Source organism: Carcharhinus amblyrhynchos, chromosome 12 (assembly GCF_965287045.1).
Source record: "Carcharhinus amblyrhynchos chromosome 12, sCarAmb.v2.hapA, whole genome shotgun sequence".
NCBI lineage: Eukaryota > Metazoa > Chordata > Chondrichthyes > Carcharhiniformes > Carcharhinidae > Carcharhinus > Carcharhinus amblyrhynchos.
In genome coordinates this window covers 9751698-9771928 of record NC_137335.1, presented here as the reverse complement: position 1 = coordinate 9771928, position 20231 = coordinate 9751698, and the positions used below count along the sequence as shown (strand labels likewise).

The 20231-nt window shown below is 45.8% G+C and overlaps 1 protein-coding gene across 3 annotated transcripts in view; it reads right to left on the bottom strand.

The window, feature by feature from the left end:
• Positions 1 to 9999: 9999 nt before the first annotated feature.
• The window catches only part of fermt1 (FERM domain containing kindlin 1), a 67549-nt gene continuing 57317 nt past the window's right edge, over positions 10000 to 20231 (bottom strand). For all 3 annotated transcript variants that reach the window (XM_080199727.1, XM_080199729.1, XM_080199728.1), the window contains exons 13-15: positions 16377 to 16501; positions 13124 to 13265; positions 10000 to 10576 (exon numbers count right to left, since the gene is read on the bottom strand). In XM_080199727.1, coding sequence (XP_080055853.1) covers positions 10403 to 10576; positions 13124 to 13265; positions 16377 to 16501 — 441 coding nt within the window. In that variant the 3' untranslated portion in view covers positions 10000 to 10402. The remainder of the gene's footprint in view (positions 10577 to 13123; positions 13266 to 16376; positions 16502 to 20231) is intronic.

Sequence of the window (20231 nt, the reverse complement as noted above, 5' to 3'; positions counted from 1 at the left end):
TTCCCTGCTGCCATCAGACTTTTGAATGGGCTTATCTCATATTCAGTTGATCTTTCTCTACACCCTAGCTACGACTATAACACTACATTCTTCACTCTCTCCTTTCCTTCTCCATCAATGGTATGCTTTGCATAGTGTGCAAGAAACAATTCTTTTCACTGTATACTAATACCTGTGACAATCGTAAATCAAATCCCCTAAATCAAATAGAGGAGACGATGGCCTAGTGGAATTATCGCTAGACTATTAATCACAAACTCAGCTATGTTCTGGGGAACCCACGTTTGAATCCAGCCACAGCATATGGTGGAATTTGAGCTCAATAAAAAAAAGTCAGCAGTTAAGAAGCTACTAATGACCATGAAACCATTGTCAATTGTCAGAAAAACCCATCTGGTTCACTGATGTCTTTTAGGGAAGGAAATCTGCTGCCTCAACCAGTCTGGCCTACATGTGACTCCAGAGCCACAGCAATGCTGTTGACTTTCAACTGCGCTCAGGCAACTAGGGATGGGCAATAAATACTGGTCAGCCAGTGACACCCATGTCCCACAAATGAATAAAAAAATCAAATCATTTAATAAGTGTTTAGATGCGCAATTGCGATGCCAGGGCATACAGCATGATGGACCAAATGTTGGGAAATGAGATTAGAATAGTCGAGAGGTTTGTCTTTGACCAGTGCAGATGCAATGTGCCAAAGGGGCTTTGTCTGTGCTGCAGACCTCAATGATTATGACTGTATGATCCTTTGGCAGAAATGTATAATTTCTTTTCATTTGCGTTTGACTCATAAAAATTGACCATTTATTGTTATCTTTTCTGGCATCCCAGAAGCCTCTTTGCCCCAAAATTGAAGTTAAATACTGGATTAGCACTGCTGCCTCACAGTGCCAGGGACCCGAGTTCAATTCTGGCCTTGGGTGACTGTGTGGAGCCGACACGTTCTCCCGTTGTCTGCGTGGGTTTCCTCTGGTTGCGCTGGTTTCCTCCCACAGTCTGAAAGACGTTTTGATTCGGTGCATTGGCTGTGCTGAATTCTCCCTCAGTGTACCCGAACAGGCGCCGGAGTGTGGTGACTGGGGGATTTTCACAGTAAGTTCATTGCAATGTTAATATAAGCCTACTTGTAACACCAATAAATAAACTCTAAATCTTTCTTTTTTTAAAGATTTTGAACAAATGACGGTGGGTTACAACTTAGTGTAACATCGACTACAAGCAATCTTGTTGAGATGGACAAGTTTTATATTCTTTGAAGTGCTCCATGGTTGAAGTCTTTATTTCTGAACTAAGTAAAATTGGTCAATAGCAGAGTTGGAGGATCGGACTTGTATTACTTCCTGGCCTTTTGTGAGCTGCTTAAAGAACTGACAGACTACAAGTGACACCACTGTGCTACTTACTTCCTTCACTCCCTGTTACTTCTTTGTTAGGCTGGCCGCCAACGTGATCATTTGCGGTCTCTTGTAATTCTCCGAGGAAAATCTGGGCAGGCTTTCTTTCCCGTGCTGGTCAACGGTTGTTTGAAAAAGAAGCCACTATTTAGTTTATCCAAAACTTTCCACCAAGTCTACTTTCACTCTTCTTTTTTCCAGCGTGTTGTGGGTTTAGTGGCAACTTCCAACTTGTGCTCCACATCTGTGCTAACACAACACTGCATGGAAGGTTTCCGCAGAAGGTCTTTAAAGGCAGCGTGAGACAGAATTGTGTAAAGCTGCATATATGCTGTGGCCGTGGGGCACACGCCAATCGCAGAAGGATGTGGGGTTCTTTAATGTTGCAGACATCCTCATCAAGGCTGTAAGGTTAGGGTTAAGATTCTTTCAAAATTGTTCTTTGTTTCTGAGTTTACAACTTCCATCATTTGTGATTATTGGTGAATGGCCTTTGAAAAAATAACAGCCGAGTAAGCTGGAATGATCCTGGTACAGGAAGGATGCAACCTGTTTAATTTATCAAGGTTTTTTCTATTAGTGTCACAAGTAGGCTTACATTAACGTTGCAATGAAGTTGCTGTGAAAACCTCCATTCTCCACACTCCAGTACATAGAACATAGAACACTACAGCACAAACAGGCCCTACGGCCCACAAGTTGCGCCGATCATACCCGTACCTACCAGGCCTATCTATAACCCTCAATCCCATTAAATCCCATGTTCTCATCCACAAGTCTCTTAAAAGACCCTAACGAGTTTGCCTCCACCACCACCGATGGCAGCCGATTCCACTCACTCACCGCCCTCTGAGTGAAAAACTTACCCCTGACATCTCCTCTGTACCTACTCCCCAGCACCTTAAACCTGTGTTCTCTTGTAGCGACCATTTCAGCCCTGGGAAATAGCCTCTGAGAATCCACTCTATCTATACCTCTCAACACCTTATAAACCTCTAACAGGTCGCCTCTCATCCTTCGTCTCTCCAGGGAGAAGAGACCTAGCTCCCTCAACCTATCCTCATAAGGCATGCCACCCAATCCAGGCAACATCCTTGTAAATCTCCTCTGCACCCTTTCAATAGCTTCCACATCCTTCTTGTAGTGAGGCGACCAGAACTGAGCACAGTACTCCAAGTGGGGTTTGACAAGGGTCTTATAAAGTTGCAGCATTATCTCCGGAAACCTAAACTCAATCCCTGGATTAATGAGGGCTAGTAGACCATACGCCTTCTTGACCACATCCTCCACATGCGAAGCCGATTTAATAGTCCTATGGACCTGGACCCCAAGGTCCTTCTGATCCTCTGCACTGCTAACAGTCCTAATCACTGCCATCGTGCCACCCCACTAATAAATAAACTTTACAGTGCAGGTGGCCACTCAGCCATTGAGCCTACCCTGTTCAATTCCAGTACTGTTGAGGAGGTGAGTCGAGGAGGCGTGCCCCTTCCACTCTTTATAGGTTTCCTTGGAACCTTCTGTGCCTGGTCTCCTCTCCTCAGGAACCTGCCTTCATCCCACCTCATGGTCTCTCCCCCCGCCCCCCCTCCCCCACTCCTGCCCCGACAAAACCCCAGAGACACGAGGGAGGGAAGCAGGAAAGGAGGGAATATGTAAAAGTGAGTCAGAAAGTGAGAGATAGCAAAGCAGAGGGAAAGAGCCAGAGATAAGGATGAAGGATGGAAGTCCAGAGTGAGCCATCAAAGCAGAGAGGATTCAAACAAAAAAGGGGGTGAGAGAAAAAAGGGGTAATGGAAAGAAGCTGGGAAGAGAACTTTTTTATTTGTTCATGGGATTTGGGCATCATTGGCTAGGCCAGCAATTGATCACCCATCTGTATTGCCCTTGAGAAGACGGTGGTGTGTTGTCGTTTGAACCGCTGCTGTACCTGACGTGTAAGCACATTAAAGTAATCACATCTCAGGTAACAAAGCCATTATTGCAAAATTGTTACAGTGCAGAGGGAGGCCATTTGGCCCATCATGTCTGCACCGGCTCTCCAAACAAGCATCATGACTTACTGCTATTCCCTTGCCTTTGCCACCTACCCCTCCACATTGTTTCTAGTCTCATGAAGTGCCTCGAATGAACCTGCCTCCATCACTCTTCCAGGCAGCGCATTCCAGACTCCAACCACTCACTCGGTGAAGAAGCTTTTCCCTCATCACATTTGCAAATCACTTTATATTTGTGCCTGTCATTCTTGGTCAATTTATGAGTTTCTCCCTCTCTGTCCAGCCCCCCGATGATTTTGAAAACAACCTCCTTTTAACCTTCTTCTCTCCAAGGAGAATAGTCCCAACCTCTCTGATGTATCCTCATGACTGAAGTTCCTCAATCATGAAGCCATTCTTGTAAAACTCTTCTGCACCCTCTCCTGTACATTCACATCCTTCCAATAGTGTGGCACCCAGGATTGTACATAGTACTACAGCAACTAATGCCTTGTATAGGTTCACGATAACCATTTTGCTGTTGTATTCTATGTCCCTACTAATAAAGCCCAGAATACCATGTCTTTATTAACTGCTCTCATAGAATCCCTACAGTGCAGAAGGAGGCCATTCAGCCTATCAGTGGGTGAACAATCCTACCCAAGCCTTAATCCCTTAACCCCCACACATTTACCCTGGTAGCCATCCCTAACACTAAAGGGCAATTTAGCATGGCCAATCAACCTAACCCACACATTTTAGGAGGAAACTGGGAGCACCCGGAGGAAACCCACGCGGATACGGGGAGCATATGCAGACTCCACACAGACAGTCATCCGAGGCTGGAATTGAACCTGGGTTCCTGGTGCTGTGAGGCAGCAGTGCTAACCACTGTACCACCATATCACCCCAAAGTGTCACATTCGGCTGATGCCGGAGTTGAGGGGGTTGAGCTATGAGGAGAGGCTGAATAAACTAGGCTTGTACTCGTTAGAGTTTAGAAGAATGAGGGGAGATCTCATTGAGACATATAAAATGATGAATGGGATGGATAGGATAGAGGTGGAGAGACTCTTCCCGCTCAGAAAGGATAATAGGACGAGGGGGCACAGCCTCAAGATAAAGGGGGGGTGGTTTAGAACGGAGTTGAGGAGGAACTTCTTCACTCAAAGGGTGGTGAATCTCTGGAATTCTCTGCCCGTTGAAGTGGTGGAGGCTGCCTCGCTAAATATTTTTAAGACGCGGGTTGATGAGTTTTTGATAAGAGAGGGGATTAAGGGTTATGGGGAGAGGGCGGGAATGTGGAACTGAGCCACGACAGATCAGCCATGATCTTATTGAATGGCGGGGCAGGCTCGAAGGGCTAGATGGCCTACTCCTGCTCCTATTTCTTATGTTCTTATGTTCAAGCACGGTGTTTGGAGAACTCTAGCTGGGGCCTAGCTATTGATTTTAGAGAAGGTTAGTGTAATCTCCCTGCTTTTAATTTTGTGGCTCTCTTTGTAAAGCCAACAATCCTGTGTGCTTCCTAAAACTATTAAAACATTTTTAATCAGACTGAGCCAATGGTATTTCAAAACTATCCACATTTTTATAAACCTTAAAATAGTGCTTAAAAATTCGGTTCCTCATTGAAAGTCTACGAAACGATTACTTGCAACTTGGAAGTGTAAATTGGGCCTGTCCATCGTCATATGACAAGCATCACATTTGTCAGAGGATTAAATCAAATGATGGCTTTCCTCCCTTTTAATGTCCAATGTGCCGCCTCTCTCCAGCTGCCCTGCCACCATCAATGATCTATGAGGGTTCTGCCAGCAGATGAGCTGAGTTGGAGTAAAGTCGAGCAATGTTACAGAGATCAAAATCTCAGCGTCATTGGAAACTCATCTCAGGATCAGATGTGACAGCAAGGCTGGTTTAATCCCAGGTAGGGAGCGGGATGGGGTCGGTAGCTAGGGACTGGAGTTTGGAGTGGAGGCTGAAAACACTGGCTTCGGACTTCCCGATATTTATTTGGAGGAACTCTCTGCCCATCCAGTACTAGATGTCGGACCAGCAGCCAGATAGTTTAGCAGCACCAGAGGAGATGGGAGAGATAGTGCTAAGATTGAGGATTGCCAGTGGGCAAAGTGTGGATGAGAAACAGGGGAAAGCAAAAGAGGATATCAGAGATACTTTTTTAAAATTAATTTGTGGGACATGGGCGTCGCTGGCTGGCCAGTATTTATTGCCCATCTCTGAAGCTGAATGGTTTGCTAGACCATTTCAGAGGGCAGGCGAGAGTCAACCACAGACCAGGCAAGGAGAGCAGATTTCCTTCGCTAAAGGACACTGGTAAACCAGATGGGTTTTTCCAACAAGCATTCCAACAATCAACAATGGTTTCATGGCCATCAGTAGATTCTTAACTCCAGATATTTTGTTTATTGAATTCAAATGTGTTTGACTCTCCACTTTCCGTGGGCACCAGGGATGGGCAACAAAGGCTGGCCAGCCAGCAATGCCCATATTCCACAAATGAATAAAAAAATGCCACCCTCTGCCGTGGCAGGATTAGATCCTGTGTCCCCAAAGCAAGAGCTGATTTTCTGGGATTAAGAGTCTAGTGATAATATCACTAAGCCTTCTCCTGTGCTGCAACAGGGAAGTAAGTTGTTGCAAGTGCTGCTCTGGTTGTGAGTAGATAGATAAAAGTGAAGCCAGATCAGACTAGTCACACCAGCAGGAGACAAGGAAATAGTTCAATCCACTGTGCCTCTTTGAAAGAGCCATCTAATTATTACCACTCCTCTGCCCTTTCCCCATAGCGCTGGTTAATATATTGTATTTTCAGCATTTTATTTATGTCATTTACATGTTAAATACATAGTATATAACCCTGCTTTCAATGTAATGCTGAAGAATGCTTGTGTGAAATGTGAGGGGTGTAGGTTCACAAAGATCTCCCTACAAATGGATACTGAAACTTGTCTACTGGTGTCAACGACCAGTAGCCAAAATGGGCCGAATGGCCGACTCCTGCTTCCATTTTCTATGTATGTTTCTATGAAAGAAGGATTGAGTCCTGAAATTTTGATGAACATGAGTTTTGCCCCATGTTCTGTTTTCCGTCCCTCCTCCGTTCCCCTCTAAGTGTATAAAGTACTACGTACATATGAACATACAAATTAGGAGGAGGAGGCCACTCAGCCCCCTGAACCTGCTCTGCTATTCAATAAGGTCATGGCTGATCTGATTGGGTCCTTTTTCTCCTCATCCCATCAGCAGCAGACCCTTCACAGCAAAACAACACATTCTCTGACCAAAGAGAGCCATTTTGGCTCTTCCATTCAAAATGGCCGAGAGCTTCAAGTTTCTAGGTGTCCAGATCACCAACAATCTGTCCTGGTCCCTCCATGCTGACACTATAGTTAAGATACCTCACAAATGCCTCTGTTTTCTCAGAAGACTAAGGAAATGTTGTACTTCCATTATGATTCTCAACAACTTTTACAGATGCACCATAGAAAGCATTCTTTCTGGTTGTATCACAGCTTGGTATGGCTCCTGCTCTGCCCAAGACCACAAAGAACCTACAAAAGATTGTGAACAAAGCCCAGTCCATCACTCAAACCACCCTCCGAACATACTTTCTTCCAACTTCTTCCGTCGGGAAAAAGATACAAAAGTCCGAGGTCACGTACCGACCGACTCAAGAACAGCTTCTTGAGTCAGATCTTTGAATGCACCTACCTCGCATTCAGTTGACCTTTCCCTACACCCTACCTATTACTGTAACACTACATTCCGCACTCTCTCCCTTCCTTCTCTATGAACGGTATGCTTTGTCAGTATAGTGCGCAAGAAGCAATACTTTCCTAACACATCTTCAATACTTTGCTAACACATATGACAATAATAAATCAAATCAAGTCAAACACAACTTTGTGTGATGACAGCACACAGTGTGTGGTTCTAATATTTAAATATTTGTTCTTCCTGAGCAAGTATCGGAAATACTGGCGTTAGCTCTATGATCCCGGATCACAGACTTGCTGTGTGGTGAACTTTGGCATATGGCCTATGCTTATGGCTCACCCGGACCATCCCTCAGGTTTTCTTGTTTTCTTTTACAGAGGTTATGACAAATCTGAAGCAGGTGGCAATACCGGGGGAAACAGCTGATCCAGCTGGACAAACTACAATAGAATAGAATCCCTACAGTGCACACCATCCGGCCCATCGAGTCAGCACCCACCCTCCAAAATGGCACCGTACTCAGGCCCAGCCCCTGCCCTACCCCATAACCCCACGCATTTAGAATGGCCAATCCATCTAACCCGCACATCTTTGGACTCTTACGCTGGCTACTTAAGGGGCAATTTAGCATGGCCAATTCATCTAACCTTCATATCTTTGGACATTAAGGGGCAATTCAACATAACTGGCACATCTAACACAACTGATCCACCTAACTGGCACATCTTTGGACATTAAGGGCCAATTTAGCATGGCCAATCTACTTAACCTGCCTATCTTTGGACACTGAGGGACAATTTAGCATGGCCAATCTACTTAACCTGCCTATCTTTGGACACTGAGGGACAATTTAGCATGGCCAATCCTCTTAACCTGCACATCTTTAGACACTATGGGGCAATTTAGCATGGCCAATCCACCTAATCTGCACATCTTTGGACACTTAAGGGGCAATTTAGCATGGCCAATCCACCTAACCTGCACATCTTTGGACACCTAAGGGGCAATTTAGCATGGCCAATCCCCTTAACCTGCGCACCTTTGGACTCTAAGGGGCAATTTAACATGGCTAATTCCTTCAACCTGTGCATCTTTAGACATTAAGGGGCAATTTAGCATGGCCAATCCACCTAACCTGCACTTCTTTGGACACTAAGGGGCAATTTAGCATGGCTAATCCTCTTAACTCGCACGTCTTTAGACATTAAGGGGCAATTTAGTATGGCCAATCCACCTAGCGTGCCTATTTTTGGACACTCAACATGGCCAATCCACCGAATCTACACATCTTTTGACCGTGGGGGAAAGTACAAGCTCCACACACACAGTCACCGAGGCCGGAATCGAACCCGGGTCCTTGGTGCTGTGAGGCAGCAGCGCTAACCACTGCACCACCGTGCTGCCAGCCTCTGTTTGTGTCTGTGTGTGGCTGGCTGATGGTAAATCAGTGTCTCCTGTCATCCACATCCTTTGGGCCCCCTGTTGGGCCCTGGCATTCAGAAATTTGCACAGGGGATCTGGCATTTTAAGAAAAAATTTTGGAAAGGTACCTGTGATAGAATTGTGGCCGTTGCTCCAGACCCGTCAGTGAAACAATTTTCCTCAGTGTGCTGTCCCCTGCTCGCCTCTCCCTCTGACTGACACTCACACACAAACAGAAAGGAATAACCCCTGAAATATAGCCTGGGTCAGCAATAGGAGTCGTAATCAACTGTAGGCTCTGCCATGTTTAAGGGCGGTATGTGAGGTTACAAGAAAAAGACATAATTAATTCTGAAAAATCCAAAAAAAAGTAGTTGATATTTTTCATTTACTGAAGATTATAAACCTAAGACCGCAAGAAACTACTAAAGGTTGTGAATGTAGCCCAGTCCATCATACAAACCAGCCTCCCATCCTTTGACTCTACACTTCCCACTGCCTCGGAAGAGTAGCCAGCGTAATCAAGGACTCCATGCATGCCGGATATTCTCTCTTTCAAATTCTACCATTAGGAAAAAGATCCAAAAGTCTGAGATCTGGTACCAACCGACTCAAGAACAGCTTCTGGCACTGAGGGGGTTGCAGAGGAGAGTCACAAAGTTGATTCTGGAATTGGGAGTGTTGGCTTATCAGGAGAGACTGTGTAGGCTGGGACTATACTCATTGGAATTCAGAAGAATGGGCGGGGGGATCTTAGAGAAACATATAAGATTATGAAGGGAATAGATAAGTTGGAAGCAGGGAGGTTGTTTCCACTGCTGGGTGAAACTAGAACTAGGGGGCATAGCCTCAAAATAAGGTGAAGTAGATTTAGGACTGAGTTGAGGAGGAACTTCTTCACACAAAGGGTTGTGAATCTGTGGAATTCCCTGCCCAGTGAAGCAGTTGAGGCTCCCTCATTGAATGTTTTTAAGGCAAAGATAGATAAATTTTTGAACAGTAAAGGAATTATATGAGTGGGCGGGTAAGTGGAGCTAAGTCCACAAAAAGATCAACCATGATCTTATTGAATGGCGGAGCAGGCTCGAGGGTCCAGATGGCCCACTCCTGCTCCTAGTTCTTATGTTCTTCCCTGCTGCCATAAGACCATAAGCCAAAAGAATATAGGAATACAGTTAGGCCAGTCGGCCCATCGAGTCTGCGCTGCTATTCAGTCACGACTGATATTTTTTCTCTTTTATCACACTTTTGAATGGATCTACCACATGTTAAGTTGATCTTTCTCTACACCCTAGCTATGACTGTAATATTACATTCCGCACCCACTCCTTTCCTTTACTTCTCAATGAACGGTACGTTTCTGTCTGTATATTAAGAAACAATACTTTTTGCTGTATCTCAATACATACGACAATCAAATCAAATCAGAGGGAGCAAAAAATGCAGTGGTTTCTCTTTGAAAATTTATTTTTCACGTTTTTAGTGGTTTTAGTCATGCAATAAGTACAAATTAAGGTTAACATACAATGATTAAACTGTGACTGATACCCTGCTGAGGGGCAAATAACTGGAGGGCACCATTGATTCAAAGACAATCACTTTAAAGAGTTTATGTTACCCAGCTAATACAGAATTTGTAATATATTGTGGATAATGTTGTTATTACTGTTTGGAAATCTTGAAACAGTCTGGAAAATGTATATATATATATATATAAACATTACAATACAATGCACAAGTAACATTTAGACATCCCATGGGTATCGTTATTGTTTTCATTTTGCAAATAATTCAGTTTTATAGTTACTTTTGGCCTTTGACCAATGAACCCACGTTCCGCCGCAGTTCAGATTTGTCGATTTTGCATTAATCTTGCCCACCAGTGAGTTTGTGGAACAATTCTTCATCCAGGGTCTCATTCTGGTCCTTGGAGCGTGTTGACAGAAATATATAGCCGCCGATGTATTCGTGGACTATCTTGCAATTTGCGTTGAGGCATGTGAGCGCTATCGCCACGCTCTGATCGAATTCGATCTCAACCTGGAGTTCAAAGCGACAGATTATTTGCGATTTTGAGACCCCACAAGATACAGGAGCAGAATTAGGCCATTCGGCCCGTCGAGTCTGCTCCGCCATTCAATCATGGCTGATAGGTTTCGCAGCCCCATTCTCCTGCCTTTTTCCCATACTCTTTGATCCCCTTACCAATCAAAAACCTATCTTGAACCCCCCCTCCTGTCCGTCCATCCCCATTCTTCAGGCCAACTGCCCCATTCCTAAGGCAGTCTTTTACCAAGCTGTAACTTTGTCTTGCCATTCACCATCCTGATCATTTAATGGACGCTTTCAACACATTCTCAGCCTCTTGTAGGCTCACTTACATTCCCTTTGTCCAATTGCAACCCCCTCCCTGACTCCTGTAGTATAAATCTCCGCTGACTCTCCTTTCAGTTCTGACAAAGAGTCATCAGATTCGAAATGTTGGCTCTATTCTCGCTCCACAGATGCTGTCAGACCTGCTGAGATTTTCCAGCATTTTTCTGTTTTTGTTTCAGATTCCAGCGTCCGCAGTTATTTTGCGTGTATTTAAGAACCCATCTATTTAAGGCGTGGCGCGGTGGCACAGTGGTTAGCACTGCTGCCTCACAGCGCCAGGGACCCGGGTTCAATTCCTGGCTCGGGTCACTCTCTGTGTGGAGTTTGCACGTTCTCCCCGTGTCTGCGTGGGTTTGCTCTGGTTTCCTCTCACAGTCCAAAGGTGTGCGGGTTAGGTTGATTGGCCGTGCTAAATTGACCCTAGTGTCAGGCGGATTAGCAGGGTAAATATGTGGGGTTATGGGAATAGGGTCTGATTGAGATTGGTGCAGACTCAATGGGCCAAATAGCCTCATTCTGCCCTGTAAGGATTCTACCTCTGTCTTAAATGCACTCAATGACCCGGCCTCCGCAGCCCTCTGTGGCAATGCGTTCCACTGATTCCCCACCCTCTTGCTGAAGAAATTCCTCCTTATCTCGGTTCTCACGGGTTGTCCCTTTACTCTGAGGCTGCACTCTCCAATCCTCGCCTCTCCCACTGAGGGAAACATCTTCCCCGCATCCGTTTTGAGATCGAGTGCTCCGAGACACTTTTTAAGTTAAATAGATAACTAGGTTCCCTGGCTTTCCAGTAGATGGGGCTGTCTCCTAAAATGAATAATCTTGCAGTGGGTGTTAATCACCAGCAGTGACAGCGACGTAGGTGTCCCTCGTCTTGTGAAAATATTCGACGCTCGAATCCTTCACAGGTTGATTTTTAAAACGGTATCGACTCCGGTTTGCAGAACCGTTGACTGATGGGGCACAGGGGCACGGGGGTGGTGGGGGGGGGCGGTGGGAGGATGTGAAACCAAAAGAGAAAATGCTGGAAAATCTCAGCAGGTCTGGCAGCGTCTGTAAGGAGAGAAAAAAGCTGCCCTTTTGCGTCCGGGTGACCCTTTGTCAAAGCTTTGCTAAACTAGGCCAGCATTTATCAGCCATCGCTCCCTGCCCTCGAGACCTCATTAGGTGTTGTACGCTGATAAATAAATGGCTATCGAATTGTGATTTTGTGAATGCGGAAGAAGCAAACTATCAAATTTGCACAGCAAATATCATAGAATTGATTCATTGAATCCCTGCAGTGCAGAAGGTGGCCATTCGGCCCATCGAGTCTGCACCGACCACAATCCCCCCCAGGCCCTATTCCCGTAATCCTCTCTGACTTTACTAATCCCCCTGACACTAGGGTCAATGGCCAATCAACGTAACCCGCACATCTTTGGACTGTGGGAGGAAACCGGAGCACCCGGAGGAAACCCACGCAGGGAGAACACGTAAACTCTACGTAGAGTGTCAGCTGAGGCTGGAATCGAACCCAGGTCCCCAGCGCTATAAGGCAGCAGTGCCAAAATACCGTACCACCATGCTAGTGTGCCACCCTATGATTCTATGATTCTAAATACATTGGTGTAAAAGATTGCTCAAAGATCACCTGGAGGAGATTAGAGGAGAAATGCTCTATAATTTCCCATTACTGCATTCAATGACATGTTTTTTTGTAAAAAAAAAGCATCGCTTTTAAATTTTAGTTAAAGCAGAAAGATGTTTAAAGACCAAGGTGGAGTGAATGATGAAGAAGAGGAGTTTTTGTAGGCCAATATTCACCCATTTATTTATTAGTGTCAGAAGGAGGCTTACATTAACACTGCAATGTGAAAATCCCCTCAACGCCACACACCGGCGCCTGTTCGGGTACACTAAGGGGCAACTTAGCATGGCCATTCCACCTAACCTTTCACATTTTTGGGAGAAAACCGGAGCACCCGGAGGAAACCCATGCAGACACAGGGAGAATGTGCAGACTCTGCACAGACAGTGACCCAAGCCAGGAATCGAACCCAGGTCCCTGGCGCTGAGAGGCAGCAGTGCTAAACACTGTGTCACAGGGGTACTAAATAGATAAATGAAGTAAGATATTCTTTAGTCTGATCATTGGGTTACGATACAGCAAGTGAGATGTCCTGCTATTTTTGAGCTTGAGAGGTGGTGGTGGGATAACTTGTAACTCACCTGTTTGATTTCCCAGTTGACATTCCACTGTTTAATGTTGCTGTATCTCCAGGTTACGATCGGATCTTTTGTTGCTATATCTATTCTTATTAATCGGTTGTAGGAAACGCCCAACAGTTCGTCCTTCTTCGTTCCTCTGAATCTATGGACAATTTTGTGAAGCAGTTGGGTTTAAACAATCACCACATTTCATTTCTGCTCTCAGGATAAATTCCATCCATAGGAGCAATTACATAATAAAATATAATGTTATAGGCAGTAGTTCCTCCAAACCATAGACTCTGTACAAGGTAGGAGGAGGCCACTCAGCCCATCGAGCCTGCACCGACAACAATCCCATCCAGGTCCTATTCCCTGTAACCCCATGGATTTACCCAGCTAATCCCCCTGATGCTAAGGGGCAATTTAGCATGGTCAATGCACCTTACCTGCATATTTTTGGAGGAAGGAGGAAGGTGGGAGGAAACCCAGGCAGATACGGGGAGAACATGCAGACTCCACACAGTCACCCAAGGCCGGAATTGAACCCAGGTCCTTGGCGCTGTGATGTAGCAGTGGTTAACCACTGTGCCACCAAGAACAAATATTTTCGAATCATAGAACCCCTGCTGTGCCATTTGACCCATCGAGTCTGCACTGAGCACTATCCCAAGGGCAATTAGAGATGGGCAGGGATCCGGGATCAATTCTGGCCTTGGGGGAGGGACTGTGTGGAGTTTGCATGTTCTCCCAGTGTCTGCGTGGGTTTCCTCCAGGTGCTCCAGTTTCCTCCCACACTCCAAAGATGTGCTGACTAGATGTATCCCCATAACTCCACTTATTTATCCTGCTAATCCCTCTGACACTAAGGAGCAATTTAGCATGGCCAATCAACCTAACCCACACATCTTTGGAGTGCGGGAGGAAACCGGAGCACCCACAGGAAACCCACGCAGGCACAGGGAGAAGGTACAAACTCCACTGAGATAGTCACCTAAGGCTAGAATTGAACCCAGGTTCCTGGCGCTGTGAGGTAGCTGTGCTAACCATTGTGCCACTTTGCTGCCCATTGTTATTTAAATAGTTAAATATATTATTTAAATAACTCTGTTATTTGTGGATCGAGAACACATTATCCTGGAAGATGTTCAAAAATTTAATGAGGCCAAAATGCACAGATTTAGATGGGGATTATTGTGTTTGGGTTTGGAAACCATTGCGTGGAATTCTACTGATTAACAATAGCCTCGCGTGAGCTGAAATTTCCTTTTGCACAAATCTGAATGAGCTCTCACTGGTTCTTTTGTCTGCCGCTGGCTTCAATGGCATCTATTTGCCTGGGACACTCTCAGGCTGAGGGTGACAATATGCATCCTCAATGCTCGTTGAAACCGCACTTAGTATGCGGTAGATAAAGTCAGATGTTGCGCTCTGAATTTTGATTAATAAAGGGATGAGAGTTTATGGGGAACAGGCAGGAGAATGGGGATGAGAGAAGTATCAGCCATGATTGAATGGCAGAGCAGACTCGATGGGCCGAGTGGCCTAATTCTGCTCCTATGTCTTATGATCATCTGGTCTTTTCTGCTGTATAATCTGTATATGGTGAAATATCATGCAAACAAATTTAATAATTGGTTTTAACTTTTTTATTCATTAATTGGCCAGCCCAACATTTTTTCACCACCACTTGGGTGGCACACAATTTAGCGTGGCCAATCCATCTAACCAGCACATCTTTGGAGTGTGGGAGGAAACTGGAGCACCCGGAGGAAACCCATGCAGACTCCACAGTCACCCAAGGCCAGAATTGAACTTGGATCCCTGCCCATCTCTAATGGCCCTTGAGAATCATAGAAGCCCCACAGTGCAGAAGGAGGCCATTCTGCACCGACTCTCTGACAGTGCACCTTAAGTCCCTATCCCCTTAACCCCACGCATTTACCCCACTAATCCCCTAGCCTACACATCTTGGGACACCAAGGGACAATTTAGCATGGCCAATCCATCTAACCGGTACATCTTTGGAATGTGGGAGGAAACCGGAGCTCCCGGAGGAATACCACACAGTATTGGTACACATACACAGAATACCATCGGGCAAAGACTGCCATGCCACAGTATTGTGTGGTATTGGGGGGAAATGTGCAAACTTCATGCAGTCACCCAAGGCCAGAATTGAACCCGGATCCCTGGCACTGTGAGGCAGCAGTGCTAATCAGTGCGCCACCTAAATAGTGGTAAGAAAGTGGTGGTGAACTGCCTTCTTGATCTATTCCATCCACAGCACTGATGGGTCGAGAATTCCAGGAATTTGACCCAGCAACAGCGAAGGAACAGTGTGTGCGGCTTGGAGGGGAAATTGCAAGTGGTGGTGTTCCCATGTATCTGCTGCCCCTGTCCTTCTAAGTGGTAGAGTCGCAGGTTTGGAAAGTGCTATTGAAGGAGCCTCAGTGAGTTGCCACAGTGCATTTTATAGATGGTAAGCACTGCCCCTACTGTGTGTTGGTGGTGAAGATGCGAATGCTTAAGGTGGTGGATGAAGTGCCTCTTAAACTGGCTGCTTTGTCCTGGATGGTGTTGCGCTTTGAAAATCCCTGTGCCCGAAAATTAGCAACATGTAGATACTTCTATTTTTGTATAAATATACAGACTTTTATATAAAGTTTATTTATTAGTGTCACAAGTAGGCTTACATTAACACTGCAATGAAGTTATTGTGAAAATCCCCTAGTCGCCACACTCCAGCACCTGTTCGGGTACACTGAGGGAGAATTTAGCATGGCCAACGCACCCATCCAGCACGTCGTTTGGACTGTGGGAAGAAACCGGAGCACCTGGAGGAAAAGCATGCAGACAGGGGGAAAATATGCAAACTCCGCATAGACAGTGATCCAAACAAGGAACCGAACCCAGGGTATTTGGCGCTGTGAGGCAGCAGTGCCAATCACTGTGCTGCCCACCCATTGCGCCACCGTATTTCCCCAAAATTGCAGTGTATGACATTTTCTATCTTTGCTTAAGATATAAAATTCACTGATTCATTGGGAAGGGCCTGATAAATTCAGGCTGATTAATCAGTGGTTTGGTTGGTGGTAGTTTTAGTTTTTTTCCTGAAATATCAATGAAGGTAACAATTTCTTATTTTTGTAAGCTCATATCCTTTTTAAAACTTGCCTTTGTGCCATTGCTGATAACATGTTGTAACATGGATTTATTGGGTTTGTTTCAGCAGAGCGCATTGACAATATTCCAGTAGCCTCATATCACTTACCTGACTAAAAAATAAGAAACTCCAAAATCAGGCAAAGACTGCCATGCTTGGATGAATCGCATTTTGGCTTCCACCAGGGTCATCTGGGCAACATTTTGATAGGCTTCCAGAATCCGTGTGGTCAACTACAAGCCAAACACCCGAGAGAGGATTAACTGTAGCGCAGTGGGGAGAGAGTGGGCGAGGGGGAGGTGGGGGAGGGGGAGAGGGAGAAGGTAGGTGAGGGGGAGAGTGTGGGGGAGGGGGAGAGGGAGAGAGTGGGAGAGGGGGTGAAGGAGAGAGTGGGGTAGGGGGAGAGGGAGAAGGTGGGGGAGGGGGTGAGGGGGAGAGTGTGGGGGAGGGGGAGAGTGAGAGAGTGGGGGAGGGGGAGAGGGAGAAGGTAGGGGAGGGGGAGAGGGAGAGAGTGGGGGAGGGGGAGAGGGAGACAGTGGGGGAGGGGGAGAGGGAGAAGGTAGAGGAGGGGGAGAGGGAGAAGGTAGGTGAGGGGGAGAGTGTGGGGGAGGGGGAGAGGTAGAGAGTGGGAGAGGGGGTGAAGGAGAGAGTGGGGTAGGGGGAGAGGGAGAAGGTGGGGGAGGGGGTGAGGGGGAGAGTGTGGGGGAGGGGGAGAGTGAGAGAGTGGGGGAGGGGGACAGGGAGAAGGTAGGTGAGGGGGAGAGTGTGGGGGAGAGGGAGAAGGCACAAGTACAATGACTCCAATCTGCCCAATGCAGCCAAGGTTTACCAGAATGATTCCGGGGATGGCAAGATTGATGTATGAGGAGAGATTGACTAGGTTAGGATTGTTTTCGCTGGATTTCAGATGAATGAGGGAGAATGTCACAGAAACCTATAAAATTCTAACAAGACTAGACGGGGTAGATGCAGGGAGAATGTTCCTGATGGTGGGGCAGTCCAGAACAAGGGGTCATAGTCTGAGGATTTGGGATAGACCATTCAGGACGGAGGTGAGGAGACATTTCTTCACCCAAAGAGTGGTGAGCCTGTGGAATTCATTACCACAGGAAGTAGTTGATGCCAAAACATTGAATGTATTTGAGAGGCGGCTGGATATAGAACTTAGGATGAATAGGATCAAAGGTTATGAGGAGGAAGCAGGATTAGGTTATTGAGTTGGATGATCAGTCATGATCGTAATGAATGGTGGAGCAGGCTCAAAGGGCTAAATGGCCTCTTCCTGCTTCTACCTTCCATGTTTCTATGTTTTTATGTTGATAAGTCATATATTTGATTTGATTTGATTTATTATTGTCACGTGTATTAGTATACAGTGAAAAATATTGTTTCTTGTGCGCTACACAGACAAAGCATACCGTTCATAGAGAAAGAAACAAGACAGTGCAGAATGCGCAGTCATAGCTAGGGTGTAGAGAAAGATCAACTTAGTGTGAGGTAGGTCCATTCAAAAGTTTGATGGCAGCAGGGAAGAAGCTGTTTTTGAGTTGGCTGGCATGTGACCTCAGACTTTTGTATCTTTTTCCCAATGGAAGAAGATGGAAGAGAGAATGTCCGGGGTGCGTAGAGGTTCTTAATTATGCTGGCTGATTTGCTGAGGCAGTGGGAAATATCGACAGAGTCAATGGATGGGAGGCTTGGAGTCAATGGAGTTTGCATGTTCTCCCCCATATTTGCAGGTTGCCTCCAGGTGCTCAAGCTTCCTCCCACAGTCCAAAGATGTGCAGGTTGGGAGGATTGGCCATGCTAAACTGCCCCTTAGTGTCCCAAGATGTGTAGGTTAGGTGGACTGGCCATGGTAAATTACCCGTTAGTGTCCGAAGAGGTGCAAGTTAGGTGCACTTGCCACGCTAAGTTGCACCTTAGTGTCCCAAAATGTGTAGGTTAACTGGATTAGCCATGGTAAATTATCCCTTGGTGTCCCAAGACATGCAAGTTAGGTGGACTGGCCATGCTACATACACAGGATTATTGGGATAGGATGGGGAAAAGGGGCTGGGTAAGATAAGGGGTTTGTGTGATGGATTGGGCTTCATTCACAACCCTTTGTAGTTTCTTGCGGTCTTGGGCAGAGCAGGAGCCATACCAAGCTGTGATACAACCAGAAAGAATGCTTTCTATGGTGCATCTGTAAAAGTTGGTGAGAGTCGTAACTGACATGTCAAATGTCCTTAATCTTCTGAGAAAGCGTTGGTGGGCTTTCTTAACTATGGTGTCGGCATTGGGGAGGGAGTGGGAGCGTGCAACATGCAATCACTCCTCTTGTATGTTGGAAATATAGAGTGATTTGAATATTTCCCTGAGGAGGAATGGACAGATTGGCAAGCAAGCCAACACTTTGTCACTCACAATAACTGCCTCACCACCCACAGTGATTCAATAACTAATTCTGCCGAGGGCAGGAATTTGATCTCAAATTAATAAGGATCAGTCTTAAAATTCTTTAGTGTAAAAGGACTACTACAACTACTGTTGCATTTTTGATCTCCTCACTGTTCCACTGCCAATTTAAATTTACTCCTGGTGACACAGGCACTTAGACAAGGTTGAGAAGAGAGGCAGAGGCAAAAGTAAGTTTACTCACTGCTGTACTCATTTTTCCCAATACCATTTACTGTCAGAAATTAACGTTAGGTTATAGAAATTCTGATAGGTATTCCAAACAGTGTAACACCTAGAATCACTCCTCTGTAATTTTAAAAACTTTTCTTTAAAAAATTGAGCATTCATGGAATCCCTACAGTGCAGAAAGAGGCCATTCAGCCCATTCAGTCTTCACCATTTCTCTGACATAATGGGAAGAATTTATCTGTTCCGCCTGCCACGGGAATTCTAGCTGGCGAGGGGCGAACCATGGAAAGGTCCGTTGACCTAGAGTGGGATTTTCCAGTTTTGGGGCAAGTATGGCTGGAAAGATCCCGCCCCTTATCTTACCCAGCCCCTTTTCCCCATCCTATCCCAATAATCCTGTGTATGTAGCATGGCCAGTCCACCTAACTTGCATGTCTTGGGACACCAAGGGATAATTTACCATGGCTAATCCAGTTAACCTACACATTTTGGGATACTAAGGTGCAACTTAGCGTGGCAAGTGCACCTAACTTGCACCTCTTTGGACACTAATGGGTAATTTACCATGGCCAGTCCACCTAACCTACACATCTTGGGACACTAAGGGGCAGTTTAGCGTGGCCAATCCTCCCAACCTGCACATCTTTGGACTGTGGGAGGAAGCTTGAGCACCTGGAGGAAACCTGCAAATATGGGGGAGAACATGCAAACTCCGCAGTTGGCCACCCAAGGCTGGGAATCAAAACTGGGTCCCTGGCACTGTGAGGCAGTAGTGCTAACCACTGTGCCACCGTGTTGCATTCATTCAGAGTGAATTGAAGATGATACCTCTTTAACTTTCTGCTGGAGTGCAGCACTAGCTAACAGGTTGTCAGTCTGTGCCGTAGATCAGGAAATGTGTACGGTATGAATGAAATTCCCATGGCTGGACCACAGAAATGCTTTCCTTTTTCTTTCCTTTTCTTCTTTTCATTTTTGTTCCTTTTTCTGTCAAATTTTATGATTCTTTTTTCTCTTCACAACCTCCCGCTTTAGTATTTGAACTCCTGCTCTAAACTCTTAACGTGTGGGTCACTCGAATAAGTCTGCACTGCAGCAGGTCCTTACTCTGTTGCATTATGAACTTCTGTCGTGAAATCTTCACCTTTGCACATTTAAAATCATAGGGTGCAGGAAGAGGCCATTCGGCCCATCAAGCCTACACCGACTCTCTGAAAGACCATCCCTCTCCTTGGCCCTTTCCCCATAACCCCATGCATTTACCATGTCTAATCCAACTAACCTACACATCTTTCGACACTGAGGGGTAACTTAACATAGCCAATCGCCTAA